Source organism: Chelon labrosus (assembly GCF_963514085.1).
Source record: "Chelon labrosus genome assembly, chromosome: 17".
Taxonomy (NCBI): domain Eukaryota; kingdom Metazoa; phylum Chordata; class Actinopteri; order Mugiliformes; family Mugilidae; genus Chelon; species Chelon labrosus.
In genome coordinates, this window is record NC_140350.1 from 19,207,340 (window position 1) to 19,227,264 (window position 19,925).

Sequence of the window (19,925 nt, forward strand, 5' to 3'; positions counted from 1 at the left end):
GGTCAGACGTTTAACACGCAGACCTGATCTTTTCATCCTCAGATTAGGTATTTATCACACGGATCCGATCCCATCAGCCCGTCGCCGACCCCGGCTCGCTGTTTGTTTACAGCCGTCTTAAAGCGCTGACCTTCCAGTCAGCCGTGCTCCTCAGCTGTCAACGCAACGGCCTGTTTTCGTTGTGGATATTCTCAGTCTCACTTTGACTCCAGCACTTCGGTTTACTCCCCAACTGTTTTAACCCTTCCCCGCACTCCTCATATTCCTCCCTTTTTATCTCTTGCCTTCTGTGTGTATTCAACTTTGCATTCCTCCTGCACTTTATACTTCTCTTCTCCTGCTCTCTTGTCACCGCGCTCCTAAATGCAGCAGGTTTTCATTCCACATATCTGACGTCCCCTCTTCTGTAAGAAATGTCCTCTTGGCTCAAACTTGTTCTGAGACCGAGAGGGGGGATTAAAGTGAAAGGGCGCTTCCTGCATCCTAAATGAACTGAGCGCTGAAAGACATATCAGTAGCAGCGAGGGGAAAGAGAGTGAGGCTACAGCATGGTTTTATTGTCTCAGGATTGCACCATTGTTCTGTCCCGCTGCATTCATCCTTCCTTTTTTTTTTTTTTATTCCCAGCAACGCTTTAAATAGCAGGCCATTTTTTCTGCAAGAGTTGAACAACTTCAACGTGACCCCCAGACTTAGATTTTTCAAAAGCCTCCTTGTTTGGGTCTTAATGTCTGAATTTAAGAGACGAATTGCCTCCGAGAATCAATAAGTCCAGGGTGAAGCAAAAGAAAATACATATCTGTAGCTTACACTTGTGTTACACAGCAAAACAGGTTGCGAGATGACTCCTGTTGAGCTGCGTGGTGTCTTGAATACAGGTAATAAGGTGGGAATCTCTTGATGGACATGCCCGCTTAAATAAGTCATTTATCATTGTTGCAGTGAGTGGAATATAAAAAAGAAAAAAAGCCTAGAATATTTTCTCTGGCTTGTCTTTTCTCGTCCGTTAGGCCAAATTAAATGCCTCTGGTGCAGAACAGGACCGAGCTGAGCAGCTGGTGTGTTTTTAAAAGTCCTCTAAATAGCTTGTCCAACCTAATTTATGAAAACGAGAGTGGACTGTTTAATCCCCCTACCTCAGGGAAACCTGTAAAAATAAATAAATGAAAAATAAAACTTTTGGCCGCGTCTCAAATCGTCAGAGAACCCAAAAGCTCGTTTGCATCGCAGTGGTCAGAAAGTCCATCTTACATTGTGTGAGTCAGGAAATTGACTTTTTCTCAACAGCTACGTCAGCCACTGAATTTCCTGCCAATTTCTACAAACCATAACATTGGCATATTAGACCATTAATGGTCTAATATCTTCTTCTGTAACCGCTTGTCCTGTGAAGGGTCACGGGTCAAGGGTCAAATATGCAAATTACTTAATATGCACTCATTTAGAAGTAGTTTTTATTTGTCTTTATCGCCATCAAAGGTAGGACAAAGCATCTCCTTGATTTCCTGTCAAACACAAAGTTTTGTCACTTCAATCTTCTTTGAAACTTTAGGGCTACCACGTCGCAATTTAGACCTTTTAGCTCTTGCACCGCAACAAAAAAATAGTTGTCATTAGTTTTTAAGGACACAATTCACCCAAAGTTGCTTGGTAAGGATGGATAAATGCTTGGAGGCGCAAACTGTTTATCCACCCAAATAAATACAGTGCATTAATAAAAATGAATTTGGAAAACAGAGACAGGAGATAGAGCCAGAGCTCAGTTTGCCAGATCGTTTCTCTTTGTTTCCAGGCCTACCTGCTAAAAAGCCAACAGATGGCCTGTGGTGCTGGCTCTACCTCAGAGAGCTCCTCTTTTCACCTCTAGGTTGACGGTTCAAGTCCCGCGTGACCTGAAAAAGCCCCATACGCCGCTTTAGATCCGTTCTCCGCCAACCGCCTGTATGCCTTTTACATTTCAAATATGGCGGAATATGAATTATTACTGCTGGATTTAAATATTTGGCTGTTGGCCTGCGTTTTTTTTTTTTTTTTTGTCTGGGCTTCAGCTCAGGGTCACAGCCACAGCTGCTCATTGCAATGTTGTAAATCATGGTTTTTTATATGTGGATGGGTCATTAATGAAAATGCTCATGAAATAAAAGTTAGAAAGTGGATGTATGTTGTTTTTCCTCTTGCAAATTATGACTGTGCTCAATTTTCTAGAAGTTTTGGAGTCAGAAACTGAAACTTTAAAAGATAAAAGAATACCACTGTGAATTTGTCCATGATTTGTCCACTGTCTTTCCTCCAGGCCACAGAGAGCGAGCTCGGGGATGTGGACCTGTCCGGGCTTCCGGAGGCTGCTGTGGACAGTGAGGAAGAGGAGGAGGAAGATGAGGACCTGGAGAGAGCTTCAGACACTCTTCTGGGCCGAGACGTGGTCCGGGAGTGTCTCGAAAAAGATCCGGCGGACCGCAACGATGACGACATCGGTCAGTCGTTTTAAACTTTGCTTGAAGAGATATCTTTTAATTATCCCAAAAACGCTGAAGGCGGGCAACTGGACCTCCAGAGCTGGAGCCTCTGACTGACAGCGGGTCTTCAGAGCGCTATTCATTGGAGAAAGAGGACAGGGTCAAACTGTCTCCTCCAACGACACTAGTCACGGGAGTTTCTGATGGGTCACACCCACAGATGTTCCTGTTTAAACCCCAACCAGTCTTTTAGAACTCAAGAAGCTACCTGGATGAAAAGTCCAGTTGCCTTTCTTTAGTGTTTTTGGATCTACCGTGACCTGGATGACTCAGAACCTTCACATATATATGTCTTTCACTTATCTATTTTAAATAATGCACATTTTATGTAAGGGGAACTTGCATAAAATGTCAGTCTCCTTTTTTAAAAGACCGCGGTACTCTCGGTTTGCTATTTCTGGACCATCTATCATTCAGTGAGCACACGCAAGGGAGGTACACAAATGCCCCTCTTTCATAAAGACCCCTTGCAGTGGTCTATAAACACCAGTGCCCTTCCAGTGCGTATTTTAATTTTTTTTTTAAGCAAGCAATCAGAGAGACGGCCTCATTAGCAGGTACGCCGGTGGGGTCCTGCAGGAGAAGGTGACCGCATCAGAGAGCTGGGAGAAGTTGCGAAGGGCTGGCCTGCTGCGTGCCTGCTGGGAAGCTGGCCTTCTCGTGGCCTTCACCATTACGGTCCCAGCTCATTCAGGGGAAAGACGTAACGTGGGGAGGAAAACACGTCTAACCCGAGTTCAGCCGAGGCCGAGTTCCGTTTTTTGGAACCTTACATTTCATCCTTGGCCCGGCCATCAGACGTATAGTAGTTTCCACTCCCAATAACAAACCAAACTAAATTTAAACTTTGTCATTCAGTGCTTGTCTCATGCAGATAAACGCCCAACTAATTTGGTACTTAATTTATGAGACCAAAGGCAAAAAAGCTAAGAGACACGGATGAAGCGGATGAAGCGAATGAAGCGACGACTTTAGGACGAACGAGCGAGAGAGAGCTGCTGAGCCGAGCGGTGTACTGTGCAAGCTGGAGCCAGGTCACTCTGTTCTCAGATCTGTAGGGAGGGAACATGATGTAAAAGTTTCTCAGCTGTCCTGAGAGATCTTAAGCATAGTATGCACTGTTCCGTTAGAGTTCGGGGGGTCACTGGATGGAAAATAAGTGCGTTTTGAAGTTAGGACTTCTAATTTTGAGGGAAAGCTTTAAGACTGCAGTTTTAACATTTTCCAAAATGCATTGTGTTCGTATTGACCGTCGCCTCGGTGAAGCACGTGGAAAAGCTCGCAGATAGGGGGACCATTTAAAAACACGTAGATTGCTTTTAGAAGTGCTCCTGTTTGTCTGCGGAACAATCGATGCGTGTTTTACCCCGCCGCACCTGAGACGCACTGCTGCAGACGCACAAGTCATGTCAATGCTCCTTTCATTGTTCACAGCGATTCTTTCTCTCTGCCTTTTCTCTCTTTCTGCTAAACAGAGCAACTGCTGGAGTTCATGCACCAGCTGCCGGCCTTCGCCAACATGACCATGTCTGTGCGGAGGGACTTGTGCAGCGTCATGGTGTTTGAGGTGGTGGAGCAGGCCGGCACGGTCATACTGCACGACAAAAAAGAGGTAACTCACGAGGAAATGTGTAAACAAAAGTATAACAGTTACTGTAAAAGGTGAATGTAAGGCTTTAGGAAGTATAAATATTGCTTATAGGTTATTATTTTTTCGCTTGTCCCACTTTGATTAGTCACCAGCAGTAATTATGACGTTTTATTATATCTGCTTCATTAACGTGATTGCATTAAATTCCCTCAACAGTTAAATTACTGTTTATTCAGTCAGAGACGAGCTCTGTTTGCAGGCTTTCCGAATCCTAATTGGGTTGTCACTATAATTACGCTTAAAGCATCTTAAATTTGCCTTTTTGTTGTGTATGTGTCACGGTGAAGCAAGCTTTCCAGAAATGCATGCAAAGCGTTTAAGATCAGACACTGGAGACATACAGGTGCTGCAGCCTTCCAGTCTGTCTGAACCTTACACACACACACGGAAACCGGTATGTGTGAAGTTGCTGCCGCGCGCAAGCCCCCGTCAATCACTTGAGCTGCTACTCACCTAATTAATTAAGTTACATGCCTGAGAAACGGGAGCTCTGTCATGGCTGTTTGGTTACACGTAGCTGCATTAGAACCGACAGGGCGGTAAATGGCAATGAACTGCTCTGGAGCCCCCGGGAGGACGGGAATGCTTCCCACAAAAGCCATGAACGCGCACGTTTTTGGAAGGCGCGGGATGTGTGCGCACGTGTCTCCGTATTGTCTGCGTCGAGGGCCGGCTGACGGGCAGCTCTCCTCCACTCCGCTGCGTCCCTGTGGACTCGTGTTGAAGGTCAAAGAGAAGCACTTGGCTAAGTGAGTGAAAGAGGGGCTGGAAAATAAAGGCATAAAAAGACATGTGGACAAAAGGGAAAGGGAAATGGAAGACGGCCGAGCCAACGAGAGGCCGGTGAGATTTGCCGTTTAAATGAAAGAATAAGAACTTCCCTCTGCAAGCTGTCGTAAATATTCATGACACAAACTGTAGATGTGGTTGATTATCCTTCCTCACCTGTTTCCATTTCATCATCACCGAGGAGTGAGGAGAGTGACAGACTGAGTGGGTAAAGCAGAAGCTGAAAGTGAGAATTAGAGATGTGCTAGGTGAGAAACAGCCAGAGAATGAAAAGGCAATGAGGAGGAAATCCCAGTTATGGCTGCGGAGGGAGCCCGGGGCTCGTTCACCCTCCCTCCGTTCGCTCCCACTCGGGATGAATGGCTTGTTATATTATGCCTGCCAGCGTTTCCTTTTCAAACGCCACCACTAGCGACAAAATACCTCTTAACCACCGTACTCACACATCGCCCATTGTGCTCACAGTAGACTACATGTCGGTTAGAATTATATCGCCGTTTTAGCTGCGATTCTAGTGCGGCGGTATAGGTGCGTAATGATTTAAAGGGTGAAACCCCGTTAGTTTCAACACTATTAAGCACGCAGGGAAGCACGCTGTGATGATTTAGCTGCTTAAAACGTCACGAACAGAAAGTAAGACAGATTTGTCGTCATTTGTTTCTGCAGCTGGACCACTGGTATGTGATCCTGAATGGGGCGGTGGAGATCAGCCATCCGGAGGGAAGAGTGGAGACGCTTTGCATGGGCAACAGCTTTGGCATCTCTCCCTCGCTGGACAAACAGTACATGAACGGAGAAGTGCGCACCAAGGGGGACGACTGCCAGGTAAAGTGACTCTCCTAATATTGAGCTGCTCGCCGCAAGAGGTTGATGAGCACTTACAGCGTCATTGTTAATAAAAGTATCGCACGACAGCCTGTTATGAAAAAGACTGACAGTATTTGATGGCAGACTAATGTTCTTTAAAAAGGTATATCGACCAGGCATAATATTATGACCACTGACAGGAGAAGTGAATAACATTGACCATCTTGTGACTGTACAGTGTTCTGCTGGGAAACTTTTGGACCTGGCATTCATTCATGTGGACGTTACTTAGACGTGTAGCACCCACCTAGACCAGACCAGACACCCCCACCCCATAGCATTAACACTTCTTCCCCAGCAGGATACTGACACACACACAAAAACGCTTTAGGAAAAACATGAAGAACAGCACAAGGTGTTGACCTGGCCTCCAAATTCACTAGATCCCAAACTGATCAAGCGTCTCTGGGATGATCCACAGAGGCCCCTCCCCTCAAAGGCCCCCCACTAACAATATTCAGACACCACAGGACACCCTCAGAAGGACCATGTCCATTCTCTGATGACTGTTTTGGAGGCACAAGGGAGACCTGCACAATATTAGGAAGGTGGTCTTAAAGTGGTTTTTCTAAAACTAACGCCACAAATTCATGATCGCAAATATTTGTTTCTGTGGATTCTAATTACCAATACGTCGTGAAGGGAATGTGTCGTCTCTGCAGTTTTGCTCTGCTCGACTTTAATGTGTAAAATCTGTGTCACGGTGAGGTTTCCATTTCTTCTTTTGACTGGGGATTAGAGGAATGCACTGGCAGCAGAATGTTACACAACTGAACTTCTGAAGATTTTCCTTTTTTTTTTCTTATTATTATTTTTTATTAGCTGTGAAAGTTTCTATTTGGAAACCTAATGGGCTATGGGGAACATAATAGGTTTAAAAAAAAAAAAAAAAAAAAAAGGCAGCAGTCTTTAAAAACACTGAATCTTAAATGAGAAGTAAATCACTTTTAGGACTTATTGTGCGTTTCTTTTTCTTTTTTTTTTCTTTATCGAACCATTTCTCAGATCTTATTTACTAATAGCTCTGTTGGTTTCTCAGACTACCAGTCTGAATATAGAGCTGGAATGAGAAACATACAAGTTGCCTAGCGCATATTTGCAGTCACGGACCCTCTGTCCACACTGCCCAGTTCCTCTGCTGCTCGCGTCATTTCCTGACTCCTGATACACAGGAAGTTGCAGAGGTAGGGCTTGGTGAAACAAATGCAGAAATGTTTTGTATAGTCAAGGGAAGGGCAGCGAGTGACAGCGCTTTAGTCATGTCTTAGAGCTTCAGAATCATGTCTTAGCACTTTCTGTTTCAGTGTGACACTACTGGAGGTTAGTTAGGCTGCAAACTGAGTAAAGGATGCTCCTGCGAGACAGCTACTTGAGATGATTTTGGACCACCATAGGTACTTGAGTTGAGCCTTATTTAATCAGGTTTAGCTCAGGGAGAGAACGGTGTTGTCGGATTTTCCTCTGCTCGGTCGCTCCGTCCGTCTCATGCCTCTCCCTGCCCGCCCTCATGCTTCTTCTGTGCTGTTGTTTGAGTACCCGTCCGTGGTGCAGAGCAGCGTTCTGCTCTACTACAAGTTCACCCGCTGTCCCCATGTCATCCTCGACCAGTTCGTCTGCATCGCCCAGGAGGACTACTGGCGCATCCTCAACCATGTGGAGAAGAACACGCACAAGGTGGAAGAGGAGGGGGAGATCGTGATGGTGAAGGAGCACCGCGAGCTGGATCGCAGCGGGACCAGGAAGGGACACATCGTCATCAAGGTGGGTGATTTTAAATGTTGAAAGAGCAGCTAAGAAATTGAGTTTTTAATAAAAAAAGGTGGTTAAAGAGTTGGTGATACAGAAACATATTTAACCTTGAGGCTTATATGTTTGTGCTAATATAATAAGCATGTTTAATGTCACCTTAAACTTGGCTCAACATGACTTTTTAAATCAAATTACAAGTTATCCCACTATGTTTTTCCCCCTTAATTATATACTAAATACACCAAAATGCCTTGAATCAATCTAAGTAGTACATCATTATGAATTGATATTCCTCCCATATACTGCATCTTGCAAAAACATCAGCCCAGCTGCTCGATGTTCTTCGCTTATCGTCCAGAGGCGCCGCCAGCCCTATTAGTGTTTGCTCGAGCGTTTTCTCGGCCGCTTCGTCGAAGGCAGTACATCCCAAAGTCTTTTGATCCCCCCCGTCCTCCCCCCGGTCGAACCTCCAGAGGCAGCCAGGTATTGATCGGATAATGGGCCTGAATGATTCTCTTGGCCGCTGCACCAAGGAAAAGCTGTTGGCTCTAAAACACCTCCAGCGGGGATGAGTCAATTCGCGAGTGTTAGCGTTTCTGCTTTTGTTTTTGGCTTTGTTCTTTTTGTGTCTGGCAAAAGTGGATGCCTTTCTAGTTTCTGTTCCCTGTCGATGGAAACGTTTCCCCCCAGAAACCGCTGCCGTGGTGACATTAGCAAAACGCAGTCAAAGGAGAAGGTTGTAGGCTGTGTCTTGGATTTCTCTTCGTATCTGTTGCTTGTGAATAAAAACCACTCAAGTCACAAATGCAATTAAATCTTGTATTTTCTCTTAGAGAAAAAGAGCTGTTCTGTATGTGTGTGTGTGTTTGTTTTATTGACGTGTGACTTGACAGGTCAGCTCAATAGTTTACGTCCTTGTCACTTTTATGATTAATCTTGACATGATTTATTCAAGCTGGCGTGTGCATGTGCTCTTGTGCCTGCTTGATTCATTGTGTATGTGTATTGAATACGTGTGCCCTTGTGTGATTACAGCTGTCTTACACATGTATGTATGTTACTCATTTTTTTTTTTCTCCACCCTAGGGAACCCCAGAGCGTCTGATCATGCACCTGGTTGAGGAGCCGTCCGTTGTGGACCCCACCTACATCGAGGACTTCCTGCTGACCTACAGGACCTTCCTGTCAAGTCCAATGGAAGTTGGCGAGAAACTGCTGGAGTGGTTCCAGATGGACAACCTCCGGGACACGGTCAGTGTGTGTGGCTGTCTTTGTGAGGGTATACCTACAAAGGTCTGTTATAGAGCTGATTCAAGGGTACAGGTTCAAATTATCTTCAGGCGTATGTGTGTTGATGAACGTGTGAGCAATGTAAAAGTGTGTAAAGTTTAACAGTGTGTAAGATATGCACGTGCCGGGGTGAGAGAAGCCGCGAAAGGTCAAGCAGGCTCTTGCAAACTTTGCAAGGCAGAAACTATGTGAGTCATCATTTAACTATTATTATACAGGATGTGTTTTAAATTGTGGTCCTTATGCTCCGATCAGCACTCGTGACGCTTTGCATTCAGCCGAGTCGATGGAAATTCGCGCGTCGTGCCGTTCACGTGCCGATCAATACGAGCTTAGCAAGCTCAGCTGTCCTTGAGCCCCGGTAGCGATTTACACACGCCTCCCATTGTCCATAACTGCTTTAAACTAAGATTAGTCTTGTACCGTCGATAAGCTTTACGCGGTTGTTATTCACGCTCATAATCTTCGGCCCCATTAAGCGGGAACTAATCCTGCGCAGAATGAATGAGGAGAAAGTAACAGAACGCGGACTAGAAAAGATGGCGTGAGAAGCCGAAGAGAGAGGAAAGTGGAGTGTGTACAGTACATTGATTGATGCTGCGTTGATGTATCGGTCGCCGCTCTGACCTTTTTTAAAGGTTGGAACAATGTCCCCACAGGGTAACTTTGGAGAGAGTATCGTTTCCCAGCTCCTTTTGCTTTATTTCTTTATTATTATTATTTATGTTATCGTGGCGTAGAATTAAGCAGGCAACCAGTGGTTTTAAGTTTTTCTCTGCAGCCTTGCTCTTGGTCATTAAATGGCTTCCCTGCTGTTTCTCATGTGTTACTACCTTCTTTGGCCTTGCGGGTGTATTTTGCAAGAGTAATAGTGGCATTATTTTTGCATTTTGCAAGCTTTTAGTCTGCTGAAATGTCCTTGAGCTCACGTACACACTTGCGATTAGTTAAATTTGACCTGACTTTGAATAATCTGCGATAGCTCTCAGTAATTTTTTATCAAAGCAGCTCAAATGAAGACTCGCCGTTATTACAGGAACTCTGTCAGCTTTGTCTTTCCACTCAATAAAGCCGTTCTCAACAGGTGACGAGAATAGTCCTGCTGTGGGTCAACAACCACTTCAACGACTTCGAGGGCGACCCGGCGATGACACGCTTCCTGGAAGAGTTTGAGAGGCGTCTGGAAGCCACAGTAAGATCTAAACTTAGCTTCAACTCCTTTTAACCTTCAGCTAATCGTTCATGCGTTCAGTTTTTGCTCACTTCTGTTCAGATGCACGGATAACTTTCTGAGAAACTGAAAAAAAGAACGTTTTAAAAATCAAACTCATCATGACCTCAGCTGAACGTCACATGCCGAAGCCTCCTCCCCCCCCACTCCCGAGAGCCCACTTCAGGAGACGAAAACCAATTTACATTCAGGTCTAGTCCAGTTCATAATTTTCTAATCTTTCCCCCGCTCAGAAAATGAAGGGCCACTTGAGGCTGCTGAACATTGCATGTGCAGCCAAGGCCAAGTGCAGGCAGATCACTCTGCAGAAGGCGTCCAGGGAGTCGCAGCTCTGCTTCAGCGTGCAGGGCGGCAGCGAGAGAGGATTTGGCATCTTTATCGAGTCGGTGGAAGAAGGGAGCAAGGCTGCAGAGGCCGGCCTCAAACGGGGAGATCAGGTGAGAGGACATAATGCAGTATCCAGTTAGCATATCTAAACAATGAGCTAGCTGACAATCCTTCGTGTTTATAGGCTAGTAAATATGTGTGCGATATCAGTCATTCTTTATTCTTCTACAGCATCACTATGTGATATCCTACCAGTAACTTCACTGCTTTCTTATGCATCCCCAGATGTACATATATTAGTTACTAATTAAGTAGTTATAATGAGAACCATCGGGCTCTTTCCATAAATGTGGAATGTGTTGCATAAAATTACTCACCACTCTGACATTAACTGATCACTTAGTCTCATGATCTGACCTGTCCAGTGGTTTCAATGTCAGCAAGTCTTATTTATGGGATCTCATGTGACAATAAAAATGCAGCACAAAAAGAATTAAATTTTCCCATGCGTGTGCATACATAGCCCATATTTTAATAAGTGAGAGAACTCTAAATAAATAGTATTAAACTTGTGTGCATTGCTCCAACTTGAGCTCATATTCATTCAGTTTTAGCCGAAAGAGTCTTAAGATTCCTGCGTCTGTGGAAACTTCCACACTTGAGAATACTATAGGCTGTAGTGAGACATGTTTTGTTTTTGTTTTTTTATAGCAGTACCAGAAGCCTGGTGGGCAGTCGGTATTTATGCAGAAAAAGGAACCAGAAACCACTACCAATGAGCAGGCTTCTTGAATTTAAAACGCCGTGGAGCTCACATGACCTCAAAACTGGGTCACAGATCCACAGTTTAGAACAACAAGAACCTTTAGGTGGCTCTGGGAACAAAATCCAAACTTCATTCAGCAGCTCCTTTGAGAAATCTTTAATAAATAATGGAATAATGGAGTTTCATTGAAAATGTTACTGGACTGTAAATGATTCGACTGTCTTAAATCATCCTGCTGATGACGACCATGGGTTGAGAGAGGATTATTCTGTTGTATCTGTTGTTAAACTGGAGCTCTTTTAGATGTAATTGCTGTTTACCCTGGCTGATTTTCAGATAAGTGATCACGTAAAAAAAAAAAAACGCTTAATGACTGTACGCCTCATGTTTTTTAATTGCTATCTTTGATTTATTGAGATTGAGCTTCCTTTTTGTCACAGTTATACGTCAGATATAAGATGTAAGGGGACCCAAGAAGGACCACGTGTAGTGATTATAAATGTGCCCTACTATAATACTCTGTCATTTTGTCTGCTGTTTTCAGATCATGGAGATCAACGGTCAGAACTTTGAGAATATTTCCTTCTGCAAAGCCATCGACATCCTGAGAAATAACACGCACCTCTCCCTCACCGTCAAAACCAACATCTTTGGTGAGTTTGCGCGACGCTCATATCGCAAATTAGATTCAGACGTCTTCTGCAAGATGTCGAAAATAACACGAACGCGCTCCGTTCTTCTAGTCTTCAAAGAGCTCCTCAGCAGGATCATGCACGAGAAGAAGAACGGCGGGCCCCACATTCCCAAGATCCAGGAGAAAAAAGGCAACCGCTTCTCTATTCACGACCTCCCTGGGGACATGGAGTTCCCCACGGACCACAAGGCCACCCGGAAGATGAAGGCCAACACCGTGTCTGGAGGGCGAAACAAGATCAGGAAGATGCTGGAGAAGACGCGCTTCAGCATACTGCCACCTAAACCGTTCAGGTAAGAGGACACCGCTGCCTCTAAGGCGCTGTAAATTTGTCCATGACGCCACCCCGGAAACAAGTTGGCCTCCTCTCTGATTGGATCAGTTCATTGTCTTTCCATCTGTTGTTTTTGTTGTAGAAAATATTGGAGGCATGAGTAGAAATCTAATGTTCTAGCGTCGTGTATGAGTAGAAACACAGTGGAGGTTTCCAGTCCATCCTTATCCAAGCTCAGGTGCGTCGTCATCATGTCACCATTGTCAGTGTCGTGCATGACCAGCCGGTGTACTGGCAGCATCTGGAGCGACTGGGCAGACGAGGCTCACATTCAGTACTCCACCCGTTAACATGCAGATAGAGACTTGATTTCATTTCATCCCTCTCCAGGCCTCATTTAATACTATGTCAGTGCCGGAGAGACAGAGGATGCCGTTCTCGCCCTGTTAATTACAGGGCTAAGTCACTCTCGAACACACCCACGCTGCCATGTGCGTACACATCCTCTCGCTTTTCTCCCTCGCCGTCTCAGCGCTATCGGTTTCCAGCTCGGCAGTGATTACGTCCACGGAGCCGCGCCGTTCGCACGAAAACCGAGCGCGCTCTGTCTCGCAGCGCAACGCGCCATCGCCGGGCTATTAATCCGACTCAGTGCTCAGCTTCCAAAGGCTCTCCGCCACGTCCTGTTTATCAACCAGAACTTGTATCATTGCCCCCACTCCCCGTCCGTCCTCGTTGGCACCATTCAAATAAGCCTTTGATTCAAAGGAATTGATGGCTGATTAAAGGGGACTGGAGATGAGACGGCTGATTTGGGTCAATCGCGATTCATCAGTGTGTGCTGTGAGGTGAAACACTGAATGGAGGCCGCGTTTTAAAGTTGTGTGCATGTACACGAAAGATGCAGGCTCTGCCGAGGACACCGTAATTTAAAAGACAGTTTAAGTGCACACTTTAAAGGGGAAACGAAGCACTCAATCAAGTGAACAGCATTTGATAAATGGAGTTCTGCTCTTATCAACAATGTAAAACACACATGACAGACATTAAAGAGAAGATACTACGGCCGTTATGTCTTTTTTTAGCATGGGCGCCGCCATCTTGGAGGGTGAAATCATTTGAGTCAGGCAAGCTAGTTGTTCGCCGGACCAGTAGACTAAAGCTTTAAGTCACTCCATCCAAATCTGTCACAGAAACCCAACTATTTGGTGCAAGTCTCACCGACATGAACACCTGTTGCCTAATTCTCAATCCAGCAGACAAGCACACGTAGCCTAAATATTACAGTTGCAATATAGTCATCAGACGGCAGCTTGGCTGGAAAATAGAGCAGCCAAATGACAGTCATGAATTAGAAAGCAAAGCACAACCATTATAACGCTCACTTGGCCCTGAAAGCATTCACATAAAACTGACAATGATCACTCAGCCAGAGCAGATGCAACCTCCGAATAAATATTTCTTACCGCAACTCCACGTTTTCCAAAGCACACATCTCCAAATATTAGATAATCCACAGATATTATCCTCAATTACGTTATCGTCCCCAAGTCATATTGTTTCTTCGTTTGAGAAGCGCGTAGAGTATCTTACTGTTGCAAGTGCCGGAGAGACAGAGGGCGGTCTGTCCATACAAATCAAAATTCTAATTAAACGACAGCTGCAGTAGGACGAATAACATTCATGCACAACGCCAAGTGGATCTATAACGGGCTGGACGTGTCTTTCCGCTTCACTTCCATCAGAAATGCTTCACTGTCTTCAGTAGCCGAAGGATCCAACCAACTCCGCGACGTAGTCAAAGACATCACTTCAAAATGACGACTTGCTAGCTAGCAGTTGTTTTTAGCAACTTTGTAATGTTTGTCTTTAGCAAAGGTGTTATTTCCGATATAGTTGGCAGTAACAGGACCATCACATGTACGTTTTCATTTCCCCTTTAATGACGCACAATGTGCGACCTGCGACCACTGTTGCTATGGCGCTCTATCAAGGCAAAGGCTGCATTTCAACGCTATTGCTCACCCTTTTAAACATTCGCTCAGTTAAATCAGTGTAACCTTGTTTAACAACGTACAATGCCATTCATTTTTTATTTTTTTTCACCAAATAGCGTTCTCACAAACCCGCCGCCCTTCCTGCTGCTTCTTTCTTGTGCTCTTGGCTGACATTGCACTCCACTTTCCACGGTTGGTTTTATACGACAAGGGCACACCGGCAACGAGCGAGTTGTTTTCACGCCAAATTAAAGTGTCCAACCCCCGTGCATGTACTTTTACACACATCCCATATCATGCAACCCAGCTGATTTATATTCCACAGATTGGAAAGCAATAGACAGAGGGTTTTAGCCTCTGGTCTGTTTGTCTGTGTTGGGGTGATTTAGTGAGGCGCTGATAAGCCCCGTAGTTCATCGCTTCCCATAATGCATCCTCCGTAAGTCTTTCTGATACAGTTACACGTGCTAACCAATAAGTGCGCCATCATAATTATTAAGTGTGTGTGCATCCCAGCATTCACCCTACGTGACATTTACATTTTACTGCATACTCGTTGCACAACTCTTGAGCTGCTGCAAGAACGAAGTTATTAAATTATTACAGTTATTGACCTGCCTGGGCAGCACATAGACAGATAGGAAGACAGCTCCTCTGTCCATAGCTACAAAATTAGCTACCTGGATACATACAGAATTAAAAGATGTGCGCTGAGACTACCTGGAAAGTTAGAACTGTAGACTATGACTGTGATATTTAAAAGCAATTAGCGCTGCTCCGGTTAGTCTTTAAACAACCAATAACCTCCTGCTGCCTGAACAAGTGGTCACGTAAAACAAGCAAAATGTCACTATCGATCCTCTGGAAGCTGAGACAGGAGTTTTTCGCTGTTTTTCAGCGTTTACAGTCGTCTGGCATTTTATAAATGGACGATTTAATGGTTTTTCAAGAAAATTACCGGTGAAGGAATTTATAATTATCTCATCTTCTCCCTAAGATGAAAAAACTAGGCTTTATTTTTCCGTGCGATTGAGGTTAAGTGAGGTTTATACCTGTTTTGTAGGCTTGATGCGGTCTAGCTCCCAGATTTCTCAGGTAAACCTAAGGTCTAACACATGCAAGCCTGCAGTAAAGCCTGCTTTCATGGAGGTGTTGATTCACTGAATAATTTCAGAGAACTGTCTGTGGCGCCGTGAATCGTATTTCATTATGCAGAGAGGTGATTCAGTTATAAAGCCTTCCCTCAGTGATCTAAATGAGCCGGACAGAGCGCAGTCCTTATGTGCTTCCTGCTGCTCGCTGTCATCTCACATTGTGCGTGAATCTATGCTGGCATAAAGAAATTGCTCCTGACACATTTTATTATTTTTTTTCCTGCGTATTTATTTCCAAACTATTGCTGTTGTATATTCTGTCAACCGACACATTTGTTTGTTTGTTTGTTTGTTGTGTTGTGTGCGAGAGGACGCGATCTCGTCTTCCATGCACTGTACAGGCTCTGTCACGCTGCCGCACCGGTGCCAGCTCTGCTTCAGTTTTTTATTTATTTTTTTTATCCTTCACGCTTTTCAATGTCGTCTCTCTTTTCCCCGTTTGTCTCCGCCGCTGCTTCAGGGGCCTGTTTGGGTAAGACCTCTTGTGTAACTCCCCATCCTCCAACCATCTGATTCAGTATCCATCTGCAGACTTGCACACAGCAGGCAGCCACACACACACACACACACACACACACACACACACCAGCACCACTGACCTTCAGAGGACTAGAGGACAATATTAGTTGGTTTCATGCTAATTCCTTTAAGTCGTGATTCCCATTTTTTTCCGCAAAGTCAAGCTGTGTTCCTCCTCTTGGCTACACATGGCTGTGGTTTGTTTAACTTTCAGCACACCTGCCATCTAAGCAAATCACATAAACACTTGTACGTGTGCTTGTAAGTTTGAGAAGTTTGCTTTCCTTTACTTTCAACTGACATTTTTTAAAACCAAAGTCAAACCAAAATGATTCGGATTCGATGCGGATACTTGTAATTGCGCTTTAAGCTGCTCCGCATGGCTTGCGTCAGGTATCATTGGATCTCTGCCTCGACTTTGATTCAATGTGTGAATATCATTGCAGGTGTAAGAGCTAGCGATGGCTTAGCGTAGTCCTTTGAGCCCCCAGTGCTACCCTTATCTGTCTCAATTTCACCATTATCTGTTTTCTGAATCTCCCGTTTCTTTTCTTTCATGCTTGAAAATATTAAACCTGCCTACTTTTTCCTTGCCGTGCCTGTACTTTGTGTGCCTTTGTCTGTTTTGACCATCCGTCCTTCTTTTTTTTTTCATCTCCCGTCTTTGTTCCACCCCATCGCTGCTTTACCTGTCGCCTGGCGATTCAAAGATTACAGAGGCTTTGCTACAGCAGCGCGTTAGCCGTGTTAGTGCGAGCCCTGTTCACTAAACACTGTACAGATACCGTGAGGGAAGCTGCAATTAATATGCAGGCAGAACGAGAGCAGGCACAGTTACAGACTGAAGCTCAGTCTCGCAGGGATCCATATTTAAATATGTGCCGTGCATTTTTATTAAATCATAACAGCTGATTTCCAATTATATTGCATTTGTCTATAGAACTACTTAGATTCCAGTTCTCCAAACGCTGCCACACCTGTATAAGAAGGTGTCTGTATGCAGATCCAGGCAGTCTGATGAGGTCATTAATGTAAAGGCTGGCGTTTGCATGTCCCTCAGCAGAGCCAGGTGGAAAGGTTAAGCCTCACAACGTGGCCAAAAACTGGACACTTAGAGAAGACAACAACCAGAATAGCTAACACACAGAGAGAGGGAGCGAAATTAAAAATACCTGCGCTGTAACTGACATACATCTAAATGATCTAAAACCCCTCCCATATGCTCTTCTGTTCTCAGTCATGTCTGTGCTAGCTTCGTCTTATCGTCGTGTGTGTTTGGTGTGTGTGTCTCTGTCAGTCTCTGCCGTTCATGAAACCTCCTCACGGAGGAATTTCGGCTGTGTCGCTGCTGCATATTAAAAGACGAGTTTAATTATTTTGTGTGATATTTTAGTCATTCTGCAGAAGTAGGCATTTTGATTAAATCTCAGTTTTCCCACAGTTGTTTTTTTTTAGTGGTAATTACAAGATGATGGGAAACGTACTTATTCTGGTTCCTGCACTTAAAACTCATTTAACATAGATGTTTTTGAGGTAATGTCTACTTCTGCAAAGTAAAAGCTCAAAAGTTAATTTTAGAACATTAGTTTTTGTTTATTTAGTTATTTTTTTTTTTTTCAATGGAGTAACTTAACACCATTTTTTTTTATCTCCCCTGCTACATTTTCCTCCTTCCTCTGTGCACCTTCTCTCATTTCCTCTCTAGCGACGGTGGCATGGGTCAGTCGCAGGATGACAGCATTGTGGGTACCAAGCAGTGTCGTCACAGCGTGGCCATCATGCCCATTCCGGGCAACCTCTCCTCCAGCAGCCCCGACCTGCTGCAGCCGGCAACCAGCGTCCTGGACTTCTCCAACCCTGCGGGTAAGAAATGAATGTAGATGCGGGGGTGGGAAATCGAGAAGAAGAAGTGATATATATTCTTCTTCTGCTGTGTTATTTGCGTTCGCGTCGGTGTCCTTTTATTTATAAAGCACATTTAAAAAGAACCGACATTGACCAAAGCGCTGAACAGGGCAGTCGAGGCATGTGATGATATATAAACGCATGCAGTCAACACAGAAACGAAGACAATGAAGAGCAAGGTTTAGATCAATTTAAAAAAAGTAATAAATAAAACCTAAATGAATCCATTGTAAATTTCTCTCACGGTTTAAAAACAGACTCCCCAGTGCGCCTTTGAGCTTCTACACTTGCTATATAATTTGCCAATTTCTCTTTTTTCCATTATGCAACCGGCTTTTTTTCTTTTCGCCTTTCTCCGGTGCCCAGTTTTTCCAGCATTAACAATTAGTTTAAATAGTCTCCAGCTGTTAGCGGCTCTTCCATTTCCTCTGTGCATTGTGACACATTAGTGAGAGAAAAAAAAAAACACCCCGTGCGCAAACTCGGCTCAGAAACGAGCGTGTAATACGGAACTGAGACGTGCTGAAATCTTGGTTGCGCTCTCTTTTGGTTTTGGTTTGTTGTCCTCAAGAGTTTTGTTGTGATGTGAAAACCCTGCTGCTTCCTGAATTCGAGTAAGACCCATATTGTCAGGAAGCTCTTTTGTTGTGTCGCCGATTTAATTAATTGCTTCTTTTTTAAGCATGTATGTTGAAGAGAAACTCAAATTTCTTCTTACAACTCAGCACTCTTGGTGTCAGCAAAGTAAAGCGATCATTTCATTAGCTTGGAGCTGTTAATAAACTGAGTATTTCGGGTGTCGCAGCCGCAGTTCAGGGCTTCTCTTCTGAAGCCGTTTGTCGCGCTTGACCTCGGCCTCATTGGACAGCGAGAGCCACTTGTGAAGATGAAGGACTCCAGTGCTCAGTGCTGCGCAAAGCACAACCTGTCACCTTTGAACACAATCGTGTAAAGCAGCTCTATGACTGGGTGGGTGGGTTGTTTGAACACGAATCTTTTCTTTCTTTCACCTTGAAAATGCTGACACACTCACTGCGCCGACAAAAGAAAACATGCACTCCCTCAAAGCGAGCCCGTGGAGGTTTCATTCACACACATAGACGCATATAATATCCCCGGGTGTTTGTCTTTGAAGTGTCGCAGAGCCGTCGTAGAACTGTGTCCGTCTGACAGGAATTAACCTCCTGAACCGTAAGTGCTTCCCGTCCGACGACGGGTCCGCAAACCCGTAATTATTTAAACCAACACGGAGCGCTCCCTGTGGACTTGTGCGTGCTGTTTATGTGTGTGGATAAAAAGGGAGAGAAAGTAGAAAGGTGAAAGAGAGAATGTGGTGCTGATTTATTCCACCTACCATCAACGAGGTACACACACACACACACACACACACACAGCCCATAGCTCTCCAGTTCGTAGACCCATACATCACATGTGGTCGTGTTATATTAGAGCACAAACACGCAACTGTGCCACATTAATCATCCGCTATTAGATCAAGTTTCCTTTAGTCCTCTGGCCCCCCATTAGGTTTAATAGTAGAGGACAGAACAGCCTGCTTAACACAAAACCTCCTTTTTCCAGATGCTCTGTAAAAGCTTGAAATACCCCCACAAAGGTCCTACCTATAATTACATTAACATAAGGTTCTAAACCACACGTGTACTAATATCTGTTTTTCCTCTTTTCCATGCTTGGCTGTACAGTATAACCGTAGATATCCAGCTGCTTCTTCTTTAAAGACCATTAAACAGCTAATGTAGAGCTTGAGCGAACTAGAAAGCCTTTCATTGGTCGCAAAATTGGTATACGCCCACTCGTGTAGGATGAGTCATCAATATTTTGTATTGTTTGTTTGAGGATATTACTAAGTACCATTTAAAAAAAATAAATAAATAAATAAATAAATGATGAATGTTTGGCTAGATGCTAGCATATATGGGACAGGACATTCAAACACTTAAAAATGTATTTAAGTGGGACTTTAATGTTGTTTTCTATGAATTTTTTTAAATCATATTTCTGAATTCATATTCAAATCTGATTTTTTTTAATTTAATTTTATTTTTTTTGTAATTTTGCCCAAAATTTTACTATTTTTGGCAAAATTTTGTTCAGTTTTGCCATGTATGCGATCAGTGCCGACAGTTAAAACTTTAAGTAATAATAAATATGTATTTACCAAATTACAACTAGATT

General features: G+C 44.1%; 1 protein-coding gene across 3 annotated transcripts in view; it reads left to right on the forward strand.

Moving 5' to 3' along the window:
• The window catches only part of rapgef6 (Rap guanine nucleotide exchange factor (GEF) 6), a 129,971-nt gene that overhangs the window by 85,948 nt on the left and 24,098 nt on the right, over nucleotides 1-19,925 (forward strand). For all 3 annotated transcript variants that reach the window (XM_084564910.1, XM_084564909.1, XM_084564911.1), the window contains 10 exons: nucleotides 2,294-2,474; nucleotides 3,992-4,128; nucleotides 5,623-5,781; nucleotides 7,432-7,584; nucleotides 8,659-8,823; nucleotides 9,947-10,054; nucleotides 10,327-10,530; nucleotides 11,731-11,839; nucleotides 11,930-12,173; nucleotides 17,530-17,687. In XM_084564910.1, the coding sequence (XP_084421036.1) occupies nucleotides 2,294-2,474; nucleotides 3,992-4,128; nucleotides 5,623-5,781; nucleotides 7,432-7,584; nucleotides 8,659-8,823; nucleotides 9,947-10,054; nucleotides 10,327-10,530; nucleotides 11,731-11,839; nucleotides 11,930-12,173; nucleotides 17,530-17,687 (1,618 nt within the window). The remainder of the gene's footprint in view (nucleotides 1-2,293; nucleotides 2,475-3,991; nucleotides 4,129-5,622; nucleotides 5,782-7,431; nucleotides 7,585-8,658; nucleotides 8,824-9,946; nucleotides 10,055-10,326; nucleotides 10,531-11,730; nucleotides 11,840-11,929; nucleotides 12,174-17,529; nucleotides 17,688-19,925) is intronic.